General features: G+C 39.0%; 1 protein-coding gene across 1 annotated transcript in view; it reads right to left on the bottom strand.

Moving 5' to 3' along the window:
• Window positions 1-705: 705 nt before the first annotated feature.
• The window catches only part of LOC139717944 (laminin subunit gamma-1-like), a 54,313-nt gene continuing 35,078 nt past the window's right edge, over window positions 706-19,940 (bottom strand). Inside the window, exons 4-6 of the mRNA XM_071629428.1 lie at window positions 9,448-9,597; window positions 1,695-1,847; window positions 706-773 (exon numbers count right to left, since the gene is read on the bottom strand). Of these exons, the coding sequence (XP_071485529.1) occupies window positions 706-773; window positions 1,695-1,847; window positions 9,448-9,597 (371 nt within the window). The remainder of the gene's footprint in view (window positions 774-1,694; window positions 1,848-9,447; window positions 9,598-19,940) is intronic.

Below are 19,940 nucleotides of genomic sequence, written 5' to 3'. Positions count from 1 at the left end.
GCTCCAGGGCACTCTGGTGGATCGTGCAAAGAAACGACAATGGATTCACTGATGTCAGTTACTCATACAAAAGTGAAAGGTAGAAACTTTGCACAATCAGTCAATATCACAAGAATGATGGTTTGATAATGTTCATTACCATTTGGTAGAGTTTGGCATGTATCAAATGATTATTTGAGTATCACTAGGCATTGATAATAGTTTACATGATTTATTTCTGATTTCAAGAAAGCTATTTCAAAGGAACAGATGGGATACAAGACCATTATTAAGATGTATAGTCCGCCAGCAAAAACTAAGAAAAAAACAAACAGAAACGCAGGTCACACATACAGAATAAAACTAAAAGGCAATTAGAGCTAGTTTAACCAGATTTTGTTAACTTATACCAGATACAGACTAGAAATATCACTAAAGGTGATTAACACCCTTGCTTCAGCAACTGAGATGCCTATGAAAAAGAATTGAATCAGGGTTCCATCGTGTGTGTATGTGTGTGTGTGTGCGTGTAGTACCTTGTGAGTACCTTGTGAGTACCTTGTGGGTTTGACTGCTTCACAATTGTGGAAGTAGTTCACTCCTCAAGATTTACAAGAAAATATACTGTTACCATGGCAATGCCTTGCCGGGTACAAATGCAAAGTGTGTCATTGCATAACTATACCTTAAATCATTATACATACCAAATTAGAAAAAAAAAATAGCTTAAGCACTGTGGGAGTAGATTGCTCCACAAGGTTTGGGGAAAGTTGTGGTTTCCATGGCAATGCTGTCTCTGACAAACACACACAAAAAATATGTCTTGCACATCTACACCTCAATATCATTATGTACACCAAATTTGAGTTCAATAGCTTCAAAATTATGGAAGTAGTTCACTCCACAAGATTTTCAAGAAAATATGCTGTTACCATGACAATTTGCCTTGTTGGTACAAACACAAAGTGTGTTTTGCATAACTGCATTGTGTACATCTGTAAATCATTATACATACCAAATTTGAAATAAATTGCTTAAATTCTGTAGAAGTAGTTTATTCCACAAGGCTTGGGGAAAGATGTGGTTTCCATGGCAATGCTTTCTCTGACAAACATAAGAAAGATGGCCTGCACATTTACACCTCAGTGTCATCATGTACACCAAATTTTACTTCAATTGCTTCAAAATTGTGGAAGTAGTTCACTCCACAAGATTTTCATGAAAGTATACTGTTACCATGGTAACACTTTGTCGGTACAAACACAGTGTGTCTTGCATAACTACACCAGTCCTATAGATTAGTATACATACCAAATCTGAAATAAATTGCTTCAATACTGTGGAAGTAGTTTACTCCACAAGGTTTTGGGTAAATTGTGGTTACCATGTCAATGCTTTCTCTGACAAACACACAGAAGACATGTCTTGCACATCTACACCTCGATGTCATCATGCATCCCAAGTTTCTTCAAAATTGTTTCAAAACTGTAGGAGAAGTTCACGACGCAAGATTTACAACCAACTGCTTGACTGCCCAACCGAGCGACCACATGCTGATTCCTATATAACCCTTATTCACTTTGTGTATGCGGTGGTATAAAAAAACACAATGTCCCCACATACAGGTATGAAATGCTGATGGATGGGTTTCAGGAATGAATTCAGAAAAACTAGCAGGAAATTCACAAAATCATAAAAGCACGTTGTGCTATTACCTTGGCAGTTCACTCCATCATAGATGTTGAAGTAAGGAGCACACTCCCGATTTGGACACTCTCCTGTTATCTTGTCACATGGTGCATCATTTAAACAGTGGCATTTATCCGTGCAGTTTGGTCCATAGTAACCAACATCACAATCATTTGGGACTGGTAAAAGAATGAACAAATTGGACATAAAAGATATCAACTTTATTGATTGCACCCTTGCCTTTTTGCTAGATACAGAAGATGAGAGAAATCATCCACTGCAAAAATTGATACAATTGTGTACAATCTTTCCAGAAACACTATCGAAAAAAATCTTTAAAATCTATTACCCTTCTCTTTCTTAAGTACTGGTCAAGGTATATAAAAGATGTTCTTCTATCCTTTAATTAACTTCAAATTTTGTTTTCTTCTGCTGCCAAATTTTCACCATATCCTAAAAAAGTTACCACTACTTGCCATGCAAAAAACAACAGCTTTGTAAATGACACTTGTCAATAAAATAAAAAAAAATAATAATCTCACCTGGATGTCCTTTAAAGGAATCAATACTTAGTATATTTTTTTTCATGTTTCCTTCTTAATAACCATATGAATGGTTTTGAGAATAATGATCAGTAAATTTTTGCATGCAATGCATTTCATGGCCACACAGCCTTTTAGAAGTGTTTCATCCACAGGTTAATATTAAATATGTATATTTAACTGAAATTCAAGAAACTGACATTCAGAAAGTGGTATTGAGGGAGTGAATGAAATGCATCACAGCCCATGTGGGTTTAAAGAGGGATTGCAAGTTCAAATGCGATTTCAAATTGTTTCAATTTTTCGAAAGATAAATTCTCTAGATCCAATATAAAACATTTGTCTTCCACTACATATAATTATGAAGAAATAATAGCAGTTTCAGAGAGCGCTTCCTCGCCAAAATCGGAAAACAGCTCTTGATGTAATTTGTGATAAAGATATGCAGAGACATCATGAGTAGGAAACAGCACCGCTGGCCAGCATCGACTGAGCTAAATGTGTATACACTATCAATGAGAATCGCACATGACAGATGTTACTGGGAGGATTATTTTTTGGCAAATTAGTATGATACATGTGTATGTTCCAATTTCTATAGTAGGTTTAGGGAATTTTAGTTTTCGAAAGGTACCACCATGCCAATTTCATATGTTAAACCAGGAACAAGGAAGACAAATTTAGATGTGTTCTGACTGATTTTTGTTTCCCCAATTGACAGTGCAACCCGATGAGCGTGGCTGGATTTGTGTCATGCGGAATGCCAAGCTGCGTGTGGCCAAGCATTCTTTGATATGCTCAAACACCACACAGATGAATGTATTGATTAATCTGTGGCCATAAAGAGGAGATTTTTTCTTGTCGATATAAGTCAAAACTATTTTCAGTTACTAGTAAGTACATTAATCAACGAATTACAGCACCAACAATCGTACATTCTGGATGCTACAAACTCTTTTCATCTCCGAGCCCTGTTCTACTTTTAGTGTAGTAGGGCTGCAGTACGCCCTGGTAACAGCTCCATGCTCAACTGCAGCTGAGCCTGATGAGGCTGACTCTTAAACAAGAGCGTAAGTTCCAGTTTCACAGGAGCATATATCTCAAAAGAGAAAAAGCAAGGGTGTGTAGGCCTATACATTGATGGTAGCTGTGTCTTCTAATTGGGCTTCTAATCTAACGTTTGAATTGTAGAAACATGGCCAGCCTAGGATAGTAGAGACAAATCCTCTCTTTTCACTTGAGCACTGCGATTCTATAGTATGACCCGCTACATATCATGGCGGTCAGTAAATTTTCGGCAAAAAATGCCCTGAAAAGAGCATTTCAGCCTTACTGATTCAGCTCTAGTGGAAGATCTTGTTCTAATCTATTCCTGAATGATGTTTGGCTTACTGACTTCATGCATTAATAAAAAAAAAAACAAACAAAAACAAAACAAAACAAAAGAAACAAACAAGTGCTTCTCTTGCACAAGTCTCTCAGCTGTCTTCCAAAAGTACAGCAGACTTCAATTCAGGAGCTGCTGTGAACCTGGCTTGTAAACGTAGTGTTGGTGCTGTCAGCTAGCTGTGCATAATCATCCCCACACCGTGGCGCACGGTTGATAGCAGCTAGCAGCGGATATATGAATGTTGCTGTGTGTAATGTAGGCCTATAGGCGCAATGGCAGTGTGGCACACAGTGGTTGAATATTGAATGGTGCTGTGTTCTTGGAAGGCAGCTAAGAGACTGGTGTGTTACGGCACATTTTGGTAAATCGGCACATTTTGGTAAATTACCAAAATATGCAAGTTACCACAATGTGCCGTCACTATGTCACGGCACATTTTGGTAACTACACATTTTGGTAATTTACCAAAATGTGCCGATAGTGCACCTATACCTGACGGGATCAACTGTTACCAAAATGTGCAGTTAAAAGTGGATTTGCCTGCACATTTTGGACAATCTGCACATTTTGGCAACTGATCTCAGAACTAACTAGAAATGTCGCTTTGGCGACTGGTATGCCTCCGCCATAATGCATGATTTTCCCAATAGGTCTAGATAGTACATGTGGACAATGTGTGATTGCATTTTCACAAAATTGGCAAAATATTGAAATGACAAGTTTGTCACAAATGTGTTGAATGTTCACCTTCCTTGACCTAGGTTTAATTGGATGAATAGGAGAGCATGTATCTAGGGATTTAAGGACTTTAACTTGACTTTGACCCATTCATACATTTAGGCATTGAGTAATTTTCAAGGTACAGGTGTGGAGAAAAAGTGCAATTTCTGAATTGAATAGTAAATTGTTACCATTTTCATCTGGCCCTTGACCCTAAAATTCATAAGATAATCACTTTCAGGCAGAACATGCATAATATGTACTAGGTTTCAAGATAACTTGAGCTCCTTCCGGATATGAAGGAAAAAGTTAGTTCAGCACTTTCACTTGATCTTTGACCTTTTGACCTTTGAGGCAATAAAGAAGTTTAAAAAAAAAAACTTTCCAGATAATTTCTATTAGGTTACACATGCATACACCAAGTGTAAAAAAAACATTAACCCTGCTGGCATTGCATAAATATGAGGGAAATAGTAAAATTTTGAAGTGTTGCACTTGACCTTTGACCCCTAACCTTTGACCCCATGAACCCTACATTCTCTAGATAATCACTTCCAGTCAGTACATATATATACAGTACTATGTTCCATGAAGATACCTTGAACAATTTTCCAAGGTACGGAAAAAAAAAAGAAGTTTTAATATTTTTACTTGACCTTTTGACCTTTGACCTCATGACCCAAACTTTCACCAGAGAATCTTAATTGGGTAATACATGTATACACTAAGTGTCAAGAAAATATCTTTAGGCATTCAATAGATATGGTGAAAATAGTGAAATTTTATGTATTTGACCCTGACCTTTTGACCTTTGACCTTTGACCTCATGACCCAAACTTTCATCAGATAATTTTAATTGGGTAATACATGTATACACTAAGTTTCAAGAAAATATCTTCAGGCATTCAATAGATATGGTGGAAATAGTGAAATTTTATGTATTTGACCTTGACCTTTTGACCTTTGACCTTGACCATGTGCACCCAAAAGTTGATAGGCACAACTTCACCCCCTAATACACATACATGCCAAGTTTCATTAGGATACCTCAACAGGTTTTGATAGTTACCTTGTCCACAAAATTCATTACGGACGGACGGACGGACAACCCGAAAACATAATGCCTCCGGCACCACTTCGTGGCGGAGGCATAAAAACCTATGGATGGGCTTGAGATTTATAATACGGTCAAGGAGTTAAGGTGATATGGTCCTACAGTAAAGACAGGCAAGACACTTATTTAGCTAACCTGAGCTGAAGGCTTGAGTAAGCTATTGGGATTGCTTTTTCGTGCGGGTATGCTGTGTGACCTGCGTGCCAGGTGCGTGAGGCTGACAACTCAGTGAAGGAATTCCTCTGAAGGAATGGCAGAAGTACCACAGAATGTCATTAATTTGGCCGTATTCGGGGACTGCGAAATACATGCGTGGGAGTTGCCTGCGAGGTGCTGCCGCTAAGGGTCTCTTACTGGCGTTCTGCGTGTACCTCTGCGGGCAATTCCCACAACTCACCCGGAAAAAGTTTTGGTCATGCTGTAAACTTAGCTGCGGGTAAATCGGACTTGCGTGCGCACCTCCGGGCAAATACAGGCGAGATACGCGCTAGGTACTGTCAGGTGCGGACCAACTGCGAAGAGCTCCGGGTAGCAAATTTGCTTTGACCCGCAAGTCAAACTTCCCCAGATACAGTATGACAAGGCCTTGAGCATGTTCAAAATATGTTCCGAGTGAGTTGCGGGGGTACACGCAGAACACCAGCAGGAGACCCTTACCGGCAGCACCTTGCAGACAACTCCAACGCAGGTACTTCCCAGTACCCGTAAGTCACTCATAACAGAAAACGGATCGGTTTCAAAGTTCTCACGCAGGTAAAATGGAATACACGCAAGTAGAAGGTAAGTAGCACGCGTCTAGCAAATAAAACACAAGTGCGAAACTCGTAAACATTCTTGTCTGCCCGCAGAAAATATTCCTGTGTGCTGAAAAATCCCTACTCGCAACAAGCCCGCGTAGCTTGCCCAGAAAGGTGTTACATGGCCTTACAAGCTGCACAGGCCTTACAGGCCGTGTACTTCACATCTTTCTGGGCAAGCCTTGCGTGCGACTTGCGAAGAACAATTTTTACTGCCCGGAGGTCCCCGCAGGTGACCTGCACGTAACAGTACCTAGCACGTATCTCACCCGTAGTCTCCCGGAGGTGCGCACGCAAATCCTTTTTACCCGTAACCATGTTAAGGCCTTGTCACACCTTTCCGGGGAAGCTACACGGGCATGTTGCGTGTGAGGATTTTCCAGCTTACCGGACAATTTCTGAGGGCGGACAAGGATTTGGGCGAGTTGTGCATGTGTCTTACTTGCTGGATGTGTGCTACTTATGTTCTTCTTGCGGGTATTCTGTGTGACCTGAGTGCCAGGCGCGTGGGGGCTGACAACTCAGAAATTCATCTGAAGGAATGGCAGAAGTCCAACAGAAATGACAGAATGTCATTACCTTGGCCGCGCTGACCGCATACGGGGACTGCGAAGTACCTGCGTGGGAGTTGCCTGCGAGGTGCTGCTCAAAACTTGGCTGTGGGTAAATCGAACTTGCGTGCCCATCTCTGGGCAACTACGGGCGAGATAATTTTCCTGCATGCTGGAAAAACCTTACTCGCAACAAGCCCGCGTAGCTTGCCCGGAAAGGTGTGACAAGGCCTTTAGGCTGCCGAACTCATTCGGTGGGGACAAAAACCAACTGCACTTACAATTTGTTTTTGTGATGATTGTGGAGGAGCAGAAAGTTACCAAAATGTGCCGTCAATGTCCTGCACATTTTGGTAAATTTACCAAAATGTGCAGTTACCAAAATGTGCCGTAATATAGTTACGGCACATTTTGGTAACTGCAAATTACCAAAATGTGCAATTTACCAAAATGTGCTGTAACATGGTGCAAGAAAAGTATTTTTTCGGATTAAATCATAAAATCTGTAAGCCAAACATCAATTAGGAATTAAGGCTTAGATCTTCCACTAGAGCGATTCAGTAAGGCTGAAATGCTCTCTTTAGGACGTTTTTAGCTGAAAATTTACTGACCGGCGTAATAAGTAGTGGACCATAGGAGGCCTACAGTGGCAAATGGATACGATAGGATTTGTCTCTACTCTGGGCTTGCCATTAGGCCTACATTTACAATTCCAACGTTAGATTAGAAACCCAAATAGATGAGACAGATGAGACAATGTTGTGTGTAATCAAACCGTCCCCTCTTAGCAAGAGGCAAAACACTCTGTCCCTCGGAGTGGACATAAAATGGAGTTCCTGTGTATGAGAGAGTCGATCACAACTCATGCATGTAAAAGATCCCGCGTCATTCATTCATCGCAAAGAGCAGGGTGTTTAACCCGATGAAGTGGTCCCACCTCACATCCAACTGGACCCCATGGAAGACCAGCATAATGTAGCTGAATATGGGCTATCCAGCCATTTTCACAGATGGAAATTGAATAATAACAATAATAAGAATAAGAATAACAATAACAATACCATGGTTCTAAAAGCCTGCATATCCTTGCTTTTTGCTTTTCTGTTGGGATATGTGCTCCTCTGAAATCGGAACTTACGTTCTTGTTGAAGAGTCAGCCTCATCAGGCTCAGCTGCAGTTGTGGTGTAAAGCTGCACCAGAGCGTACTGCAGCATTCCACTACTATCGACCTACTCATACCAGATAGTTAGTAGCAGAACTGGGCTTTGCGATGAAAAGAATTTGTGTTGAACATGCGATTGTTGGTGCTTTAACTGATTGTCGTTACTGAAAATAGTTTAAACTTAAATCGACAAGGGAAACCCATTTCCTCTTCGTATGGTCACAGATTTATCAATACAGTCATAACGCTGATTGTACATTCATCTTTGAAGTATTCTGAGCATACCAAAGAATGTTTGGCCACACGCGGGTAATTGGCATTCTGCACAAAATGAACCCCGCCATGCACGTCGGGTTGCACTATCAATTGGGGAAACAAAAATCAGTCAGAACACATCTAAATTTTTCTTCCTTGTTCCTGGTTTAACATATGAAATTGGCATGGTGGTACCTTTCGAAAACTAAAATTCCCTAAACCTACTATAGAAATTGGAACATATCACTCTAAAACTTCATTAATTTGCCAGATAATAATCCTCCCAGTAACATCTTTTACGTGCAATTTCGCATGGATAGTGTATACTTTAGCTCTGTCAATGCGTGCCAGCTGTGTAGTTTCCTACTTATGGCATCTCTGCACAAAATTAGATCGGACGATTTTGGTGAGGAAGCGCTCTCTGAAAGTGCTATGCTTGTCATGTTATTTCTTCATAATTATGTACATATAGTGAAAGACAAAATTAAAAAATGTTTAATACTAGAACATTAGAAAAATTGCAACAGTTCAAAATTTCAAATATATTTGCAATACCTCTATAAATTTTCCATAGCATTCAACAGAGCTTTCTTTCTCTATTTCAATTTTCATGAGATGGTACTTTTGTTGGTTTCTTTGTTCCTTCCAACTAGAGAGCACTGCAATAAATTCAATACCTTGACCTTGATCTTCTGTCTGTCTTGAAAAGACCTTTACTTACTCCAATACTGTATATGGGCATCAGTGAAAGGAAGCAGATTTTAGCTGGTTGGGGGTGGGACAATAATGTGCAATACGTACACGTGTACAGTGTAAGTGCTATAACTTATGGATTATGATACTGATGTAGCTTGTATAAAGTATTCTTTTTTGAATGAAACATGATTTAGAATTTCTAGTTGATATATTTCTTATGAGTACTTGACTCTTTAAATCTATAGTTTTCTGTATATATATATATATATATATATATATATATATATATATATTGTGTGTGTGTGGGGTTTGCTACATAACACTGATTGAATATTTAGTTCCTTGTAATTTTTTTAGTATCCATTTGATGTTATATGTAATGTAATTTGTTGTTTATGTGCTGTCAAGATATGTCCATAGTGAATGTGACACAAAACCAAATGTCCATTCCATTTCTAAACAATTTACACAAATAGAGAATTGAAATGAAAAATGAAATAAATTCTGATAAGACTGGATACAAAAGGCATAGTAGGTTTCAATGTACTCACTCTGACAATTGTTCCCAGACCAGTTTGCCTTACAGGCTGCATTAGGTGTTCCAGAAGTATCTGTACAGACTCCATTATATCTGCTGCATATACCAGACTGACAGTTACATGTTTGACTGCATCCAACTCCATAATGCCCATTGGTACAAACTTTGATATCAAAGAGGTTGAAAACAAGAGAGTGAAATATTCTTGAGAGAAATGAAGAATTTATCAAAAACAAATACATCAAGTCATCTAAAATCCTTGTAAAGAGCTTGTGGTGAAATTCAGTATGGTCACTTCACTTTGTTTTATATACATCACATCTGAGCATGTCTGTTTCAGTACCCTGAAATGAGAAATACCAGTAGTCCTTGTCTATTCATCACATGCACTATCTTTCTTCACAAGATGTTTGGCACTGAACAAGCAGCAGTGCATAAGACTTAAATATTGCCATTTTGTGAAATTTTGTTATTTTCTACCCCTTTCTGTTAAGTGCTTCATCTCTCAATAAAGCAAGACATTAAATGCCCTTCATAGCAACTTTCAATACACAAAAGTGGAGTAGAATGTATTCACATGCAGAGTTACAGCAGTGCTTTGTAACTCCCTTCCAGCAAATGAATAGTGAAGGAAGCCTACACACTTCCCTATAGTTTTATGTCCACAGACAATGGCAGAAAGATAAAGTCAGCATTCATGACACCACTTGTCTTGTAGTCAGTTCTGATATTCATAAAGTTCATCTGCCACTTTGTGAATGCTACATGTAGTTTCTCCTTTAGCCATACAGAACTTGCAAATTAGGCCAGCAAAAGATTGTTATAAATGGCTTACAAATGACAAAAGTAGACAAGTGACAAAACTATTGTATAACAGTCACATTTCAAGTGTTTTCAAAAGCATAGGTCCTGACAGAATCCCATATGAACTCCACTGAAATTCTTCTTTATGAACTTGCCAGATAAAGTCATCAGAGGAGTTGCATATAAGTAGCTATATCACCTAAACTCTCGTCATACATCCCTCAACTTTGAAATTGTATTTTCAAATCTTCATTATTACAGTCAACTTCGGATACCTCGACGTCGGATAAGCCGAATATCACTTACCTCGGGGGCAAAATGAAAGTCCTGATTGTTCCTATGGAGTTTCCGTGTATTAAAATTCGCGTAGCTCGAAGAAAATAACTCGAAGTTCGGTTACCTCGAAGTGAAATCTACTGCCCCGTTCTTAATTAACTTATTGTTTTTCCCAGCATGTAGCTCGAATCGAAATTGCAAACATCACTCATCATCTCCGATTAAGCACGCGTGGACAGTGAAGACATGTCACAAATCTTTTCACACTCGACTGTAAATATTCCCGACCAGAACAATCGCGCGCCCAAAGAAATACTCGGTACACAGCTGACAAGAAAAATCCCCAACACCTACCTATACATACGTACACGGTATGCACATAGCACCCTTGCCAATGGAGTGCTTGTCAACAATAGCACTAGCGCTCTGCCTCATCTTCTTCTTTTCTTTAACCACTGTGTTTTAATTCTTGATCATGATAGTCATACCGTGCGCGTAGATTTCTTAACCGTCGTGGCGCACCTGTGTAAGTGTTGACATTTAATTTATATCTTTGGTATTAATCACGGTCCACTGTCCAAACATGAATCTCCTGCATAGTGCCTTTTTAAAACTTTTTTTTTTTGCCTTTCACGAAGTATGTTTCATTTATCCTTCCCCGAGAACGCTAGCACTGATTTTTTTTTTTTCAGCTATGCGATTACGAAAATATTGTGGAATATGATGTGGAAGTATAGGCCGAGCATAATAAAGAATAGAATAGACAGGGCTCCACACCAACTTTTATCAGGCCACCAGGTATAACTGATTTTTATTTTTTGGTGGTCGAATTTACTCGAAATTAAAATCTGGCGACACACACACACACACAAAAAAAATGGAGAAAAACATTAGAAAAACGAAATCGGTCCTACTAAACATAGAAAAATGAATATTAAGCATTATTAAAGTGATACACATGCCCATGTCTAAAACAAATGAATAGAAAATCCAATCATCTTATTCTGTTTTAAGATTTAGAAAAGAGGCGTGTAGATTATTATAAAAGTTGATGCCTATATATTTAGGAGGTCAAAATTTACGTTTTGAAATGAAAAGTAGGAGCATTTGCCGACATTTGTTAGCATCCGACATTTGTTTTGGCATTGTAAAGAGCTGAAAGTTAGCGTTATTCATTTTTTATGTAAGAGCAATCATCCAACATTTATTAGTCTGTTAGTACCTTATGGAGTCGAATATTACTGTTAATCATTTTTAAATGTAAAAGCAAACAACCGACATTCATTTTAGCGTCTTACGGAGCTGAATGCTATCCTTATCCATTTCCAAATGTGAAAGCAAACATCCGCTATTTGTTTCAGCATCTAACTGAGCGGATTAATACTGTTAATCATTTTCAAATGTAAAAGCAACAATCTGTCATTTATTTTTGCATCGTACGAAGCAGAATATTTACAGTTATTCATTTCAAACATACGACATTTATCTTATCATCGTACGGAGCCGAATGTTACTGCTGTCCACTTCCGAAAGTGAAATGAATCATCAGACAATTATTTTACCATCGTACGGAGTCGAATGTAACTGTTTTTCATTTTTGAACGTCGAAGCTGACATCAGATGTTTATTTTACCATCAAACGTAGCTGAATGTTACTGTTATTCATTTCGAAATGTAATAGCAAATATCCAACATTTTTTTAGCATCATATGGGGCAGAATGTTACTGCTATTCACTTCTAAACATGCCAAACGTAAAAGCAATCATTCGAGATATATTTTAGCATCTTCCGGAGATGAATGTTATTGCATTTACTTTTGAACATCAACATCAAACATTAATTTTACCATTGAATGCAGCTGAATGTTACCGTTATTCATTTCGAAATTTAAAAGCAAACATCAGACAGTTATTTTAGCATCGTATGGAGCAGAATATTACTGCAACTTCCGAACATAAAAGCAATCTTCTGACATTTATTTTAGCGTCTTCCGGAGCCGAATGTTATTGCTATTTCCTTTCGAAAGGATAAGGAAACATCCGACACTTGTCTAACCATCGTACGGAGTTGAATATCGTTTTTCATTTCCGAACGTCAAAGCAAATATTCGACATTTATTTCAATGTCTTCCGGAGCCGAATGTTATCCTTATTCATTTCCGAACGCAAAATCAAATATCTGACATTAGTTTTAGCACCATGCGGAGCTGAGTCTTATCGTTTTTCATTTCCAAAAGTACATTGTATGAGCAAACATCCGACATTCATTTTATCTTCCCGTAGCCGATTGTTACCCGCTGTTCATTTTCAAAAGTAAAGGCAAACATCTGACATTTTTTATGTGGCGCGATAGGGCCACCAAAATCTTAATTTCTGAAATTTTGATTTCAATTCCGATTTCCATTCAATTCATTCATATAAAAGTCGATTCAATTCCAATTGACAAGCATGTAAACAATCGGTAGGCACTATAACATCGATAAACGTCAGATAAGTCGAAGAAAATTCGACCTACGTACGCGTACCTCGAATTTCGCGTACCTCGAATTTCACGTACCTCGAACCATTTTCTTCAGTCCCGACGAATTCGAGGTATCCGAAGTTGACTGTATTTTTTTTTTAAAGTACTGATAGCATCACATATACATTGTCTTAGTACAACATTTTAGGAAACTTACGTCAAAGGGAGACACGGCCACACTCATATATAATGTAACAAGAAATATTTATTAGCCTTGCTCCTTGTAGCATACAAACACCGGACAGGAATCAAATAATGCACATCATAACTACACACTTTATATCACATCTTGCACAGAAGCTCCTGTCGATGGCGACCCGCTGGTCGGCTCGTCCGGCTGAGGAGGCCGAGGGGCGGGTGTATCGACTTGCGCCTGGTGTGGCGCTGCTGGTGTGGCGGCCTGGGGTGGTGGCCCTTCCAATTCTTTGTCCGACTGATTGTCAGCAGAAGTACGAACACGTAACTGAGCAATGGCGTCGTTTATCTTCTGAACATTCTCTTCCAAGGAGGAAGCAAGTAAATCGACTTTCTCCTCCAACACTGAAACCCTTTCCGCCATTAAGAAAACTCGGTCGTCCTGCCCGAGTGCTTGCACAGTACAGGAGTGCTTGCACAGTACAGGAGTGCTGAGCCAAGGCATACACGTGTATGCCTTGGCGGGAACGTGTCACGTTACCGGACGTGTGGGCGTGTCTCCCCAGACTACAGTCCTACATACCTTATTATATTTTCCTTTTCCCCTGAATTAGTGGTATGAAAGGGCATCAGCTCTCTTACTATTGCGGCATTATGCTTAAGCAGCACAAATAATGGAATATGCATTATTTTTGTTAAATATGAGACACCCTAGAATTATTGTGTTTTAATGTCTTGCTTGGGATATTGCATGGTGTCCTGTTACTTGCAGTCCTATCATAATCCATTAAAATTTTTAGATCCATAATCATATTACCAACACCACAGTAATGAGGTTGTTGCTGTGGTAAGCAAAGTGATTAAAAAAAAATCATGAGAAAAGTGCTGATCCTTTCTATATTAAAAGCCAGAAAAAACTAGAAATGTCGCTATGGCGACTTGTGCCTCCGCCATAATGCATGATTCTCCCAATAGGTGTATAGTACAATGTCTTCACAATGTGTGATGACAGTTTCACATAACTGGCAAAATACTGAAATGACAGGTTTGTCAGAAATATCTTGAATATGTTCACTTTCCTTGAACTGGGTTTGCTATAATTGTCTTAGAGTGCAGGTACACATATTTAGGGAATTGAGAATTTTTACTTGACTTCTGACGGACCCTTTTATAAGTTTAATGCATTGAGTAATTTCCAAGGTATGAAGAAAGAGTGTAATTACAGTACAAAATAGATTTTATTTATTTATTACCCACGCCGATGAAAAATCGGCAGGGGGTTATGTAAAGGGTTCCGTATGTTTGTTTGTTTGTTTGTTTGTTTGTTTGTTTGTTTGTGTACAAGATAACAAGAGGACGGGTAAACAGATTTGCACGAAATGTTCAGGGGATGTTTGGATAATGGCAGGAAAGAATCGATTAGATTTTGGTGATAATCGGTTGACCCTTGCAAATTCTGTGTGACCTTGAAGTTTTGACCCTATGGTATAGTGACCACTCCGAAAATTTCCGTTTCTCACTTTGCGATTTTCCGCTACCATACGAAAAACATAAACTCCCAAAACGATCCGACTTCGCTGCTCAAATGTTCGTAAGAATTCCGAAATTTACATTTAGGCCTGTTTGAGGGACTATGTCCTTTTAGATTTATGAAAGTTCGTTCTCCGTCGTCACAAACTGGCCCGTATTTTGATGATTTTTCAAATTAACATTGATTTTTTTTTTTTCGTTGGAGGAGCATTTGCTCGGTCGCAGTCACAACTGCACGATATGCGCGCTCAATGTCAATGCGTGTGCAAGGCCGCTGAAAATGCATCGCGCTCTACACTGTTGGTGCAAAATTGCATCGGGGACGTTGCGGCGCTCGTTGGTGACCGAATACTGGTGCAGTAGACATTTGCATTCAACCCTTGCATTGAATAATTTCCGTAGACACTAATCATAGGGGTAATTGCCTAGGGGGTACGTACATTTTGTTTTTCTTTTGCGCTTTTGTGGATACCATCAAAAATCGTACACTCATACGACCTTTGATATCATCACACTCTTGGCTTGCTATAATCAAAATATCCCGCAAGAAAACGGCGTATTTCTCGATTTTTAGCGTTTATCGGCGACCCGTCGCGTAGACAATACTCTTAAAACTGGACTTAATTCGCGCGCGCACTTGGAAAAGTTCCGATTCTGCACTTGACGGTGGAATTTGGGATTTTCGATGGATTTTGGGAGGAGACTAAAGGACTTTCCTGTTGTGAATGAGTGTTACCGTATGTGAAATGATGTGATTTGCGTGTGATGTGACTGTGAGAGAACCAAAGATCGTACACTGAAGTGTACGATCTTTGGTAGAACTCACTGGCTGGTGATAAAGCACACTAGCAATTAAGTGACCGAATGCACATTATGTTTACTCCGACTTTGTACTTAAGGCGTGGGTCTGCCGCCTTTGACGGCCCCTCTCTAGTTTATTATTTTTTTTTGGGGGGGGGGCATTGAAACCTGGCCTTTGACCCTTAACCTTTGACCTTTTACCTTCTGGCTGGAAATTTCCCGGAGAATCTCCATTAGGTAATGTATGTATATGTTAAGTTTTTAAACTAATAATGCAAGCATTGCATATACTAGTATATGAGGGAAATAGTAAAATTTTGAGGATTTGACCTTGACCTTTGACCCCCCTCACTATTGACCCATGACCCCTAAATTCCCTAGATAATCCCTGCCAGTCAGTACATGCATATGTACCAAGTTCCATGAAGATACATTGAACCATTTGCGAGAAAAGTGATATTGCAACATTTTCACCTAACCTCTGACCTTTTGACCTTTGACCTTATGACATGAAACTCTCTCTGGAGCATCTTAACGCAGTAGTACATGTCTACACTACGTTTCAAGAAAATACCTTTGGGCATTGCATAGATATGGAGGAAATAGCAACATTTTTAGCATTTGACCTTGACCTTTTGACCTTTGACCTCTTGCCAATGTCACTAAAATCTACTCAACTAATTGTCCCATCATACATCATCCTTGGACCAAGTTTGGTGAAAGATGCTTCATCAAGTTTTGAGTTATCACGTAAACAGATAAATTTTATGATTTGACCTTGATATTTGACCTTTGACCTCTGTCTGATTTCACTCAAAAACTAATCAAGTAATTGCCCCATCACACATCATCCTCCGACAAAGTTTGGTGAAATTTGCTTGATCCAGTCTTGAGTTATCGCGTAAACGGATACAATTTCATGATTTGACCTTGACCTTTGACCTTTGGCCGATTTCACCCAAAATCTAATCAAATAATTGCCCCATTATACTTTATACTTTGACCAAGTTTGGTAAAATTCCAGTCAATATTACTCAAGTTATCGCGTAAACGAAAGCGGACGGACATACGGACGTACGGACGGACGGATGGACAACCCGAAAACATAATGCCTCCGGCACCACTTCGTGGCGGAGGCATAAAATTGTGTTCAGTTTTTATTATCATATGCCCATTACAAATAGAAAATGAACTTAATATCTGAAGGATTTGAAGGTCACAGTCACGTCATATTTGTATGATTTCCATGACAACAGCTGCATGCAAACTTAGCAAGCCTTCCCCCTGCCTGCTCCCGCCCCACCCCCCCCCCCCGAAAAAAAGAAAGTGAAAATGAATGGGCAATTGTACCCTGACACATGCAGTCAATGTAGTTTACTTTCTCATTTAAATCTCAAAATATGAATAGAGATAAAATGAGTTATTTTATCTTTCACTCTATTTTCATGGCAAAGTATGAGTTTTGACAGTAGATTAAATTTTATTGATATATTCTTTTTTGTCCTATTTGTTTCATTATGAATATTGCCAGTATAGCAGAGATAAAAGAACAGATTGCTTGGTACTTGGAGCTCAGATTACTCCGTGTTATTGACTGGGCTGAATATGGTTCGACCATTCCCATAATTCTATACTTTAAAATGCATATTCCTTACAAGCCTGTTAATGAGCCAGTTCACAGTTCCAATCTGAGCATGTGCAGTTAAAGGTAATTGCAGACCTTCTCTTGAAATGGATTTGCAACTGAGGTATTCAAAACCTAGATAGGACTTCATGACAACTGCGTTATATGAACCAGGGCCCCGTTGCTAGAAACTTTGCGTTTAAACGCAACTTGCAACTGATTGTCACTGGCCAATCAAAATCATTGTTACATGCATGTCTTCTTAATAGGGCAGACCCTGAGCCAATCAGAATGGTTGTTTCAAAATTAGCAATTATTTGCAATTGATTGCAACTTTCTTGCAACGGGGCCCAGGTGTAGATTGGTATTTACAGGTGAATGTGCATTCTTTTCAGCAGCATTAACAAAAGTCATTCATGCAGCACTGACATGTAAATTACCACTTCCTGCATGGCTGTTTTCAACTGCTCTTCTTGAAGACTACTCCATGTATTGCAGAGTCTGTGGTTGGAGAGGTCATTGGGCCGAATGCATAAACGCTAGCAATTGCTTGTGCTAGCCTTTTACTCGAATCCGTATGCATAAAAACAAGTTATTGCTTGCAAGCAGAAGCTTTTGCTAGCAAGCACAAGCTATTGCTTGCTGCCGCAAGCAATTGCTTAGAGACCAAGCATTTACTGAAAAACGTATGCATAAAACATACCATTTGCTAGTTCTTGCTAGCAATTGCTTACGATTTTCCAAGCTCTGTAAAATGAGCTTGAGCTTTTGCTTAACCGGAACGTTCCTTTTAAGTATCATTTTCATATTTATGAAAGTAAGACCACACTTGTGAAGGAGTGGTATAAATCTACAAGAAATTACTCATAAGTAGTGTAAGCAACTTTTTCATTTCAAAAACGGGAATGTCCAGTGGTTAGCACGCAAAATGTAATGAAAAACAGGTAGGATGTCTGACTTCGGTGGAGAGCGAGGAGACCTCTCTCCACGTGCGATCTGGCAGATCTGGGCTGCTGTAAGCTGCAGTGATGGGAATCAGCCAGTAATACGTGATGTGTGTATAGATGTGTGTGTATGTGTCTGTGTGTGCATTTCATAGCTCTTCTGCTATGTCAGGAAATGTTTCCACACACACATGCCCTTTCAAATACATGCTGCCACACTCGCCTTTGTTCTTGTGTTCGCACAGGCGTGACATCCCTTTTGTTGAAAACGCAAGCAATTGCTTGTGCGGGGCAAGCAAAAGGTATTGGCATAAGCAAAAGATTATGCATATGGATTTAAGCAATTGCTTGAGCTACACCTTTGCTAGACGAGCTTGTGCTTTTGCTTGAAGCAATTGCTTACAAGCAATTGCTTGGTTTATGCATTCGGCCCATTGCAGACTAGTGATAACTGAACTGGCTTGGAATCAATATCTTTGTGTGTGTAGTAGAATACAGCAGTAAAATTTGAGGAAATCTGGGTCCTGTTTCATAAAGCTTGTCATCAGAAACAACTGCCACATTTCTATGACAAATTTGCTCTCAGCCAATCAGATGCAAGGATTTCAGTAGCTTATTATAACAACTATCATAACTTGTCATTAATAACAAGTTTTATGAAACGAGGCCTTGGACAATTTTTTACAGTTTTACAGTTACAGTTTTACAATTTGTACAGTTTCAGTAATATCATCTCTGAAACTTTTTTTTTTTTGTACTGTCAAAAGAACAAGGATATAGGGATTTGTACAAAACATGCTTTCATATAAAAAAAATTCTTTCATGTGATTGAAGTAATATAACTACCCTGCCTTCTGAAAGAGGTACATATTACATAAAGCCAAATGCTCTTTCATTATGCTAGAAAAATGAAAATATGTCTGTTGTTAGCAGGCAGTGTTGGTGTTAATATGATCAACCCCCACAAAAAAAAAAAAAAAAATCATTCATCCGCCCAAAGGGAACATTTTCCCACTAGACTCGGACAAAGATGCCTGGTTATTTTGTGTGTCATGGGGAAGGAGGAAAACATTTACGGTGTAGCTGCAATTTGGGCAAACTCAACATCCATGCTCCAAGAGTATGCCAAGATGGTTACAGCTTCTTCAACATCTTTGTGCCACAAAACACATAGCAATAATGTGGTGCTTCACACAGATCCCTCATGTTAGCAGACCGAGTACACTCTGCTTCCATTCCAACTTTTCTCATTGTCAGGTCACGCCTGCAAGCGGCCAGGAAATTTGATCTGGAGCATCATGTTAACATTTACATCTCACATGCACTAGGTACATGTAATGCATGACATGCTGCATTACGTACCTTCTAACACTCTGATTGTTAGAGTCATGATTTCTTCAGCACAAATCAAATTTACATCAGTGACAAAGATGAATGAATCAAGTCAGTCATAGTTCTTTGCCATATTTTTTTTTTTTTTTTACAAATTCAGATATTGCTTTTAAAAAGGCACATTTATGGTCAGAGTGATCGACACAGAGGGAGTTAAATGAAATGCTGGGAGGAGTGTAAGTTACTGTAAATGATTAAAGAGCATTAGTTGCTTTACTATTACTACTATTACGTACTTGTCAATGGTCCATGAGTGATCATGTAACCACTGATAGAGCATTGATGTTACCCTAGTTGCTAACAGAGGAAGTGATGAACTTAGGTAAACTACAAACTTTGCCCTCTCCTTCATATTTTAACGAAGTGATCCTAGTTTGTAATTACCTCCATCGAAGGAGGACATGTTTTCATTACCACTGGTTTGTTTGTTTGTTTGTTTGTTTTGTCCATGTGCAAAATAACTCAAAAAGTTGCACACA

The sequence above is a fragment of the Diadema antillarum genome, unplaced genomic scaffold (assembly GCF_040938485.1).
Source record: "Diadema antillarum isolate AM-2024a unplaced genomic scaffold, OU_Dant_1.0 scf00000086, whole genome shotgun sequence".
In the NCBI taxonomy this organism is placed as follows: Eukaryota; Metazoa; Echinodermata; class Echinoidea; order Diadematoida; family Diadematidae; genus Diadema; species Diadema antillarum.
This window is presented reverse-complemented; position numbering and strand designations above follow the sequence as displayed.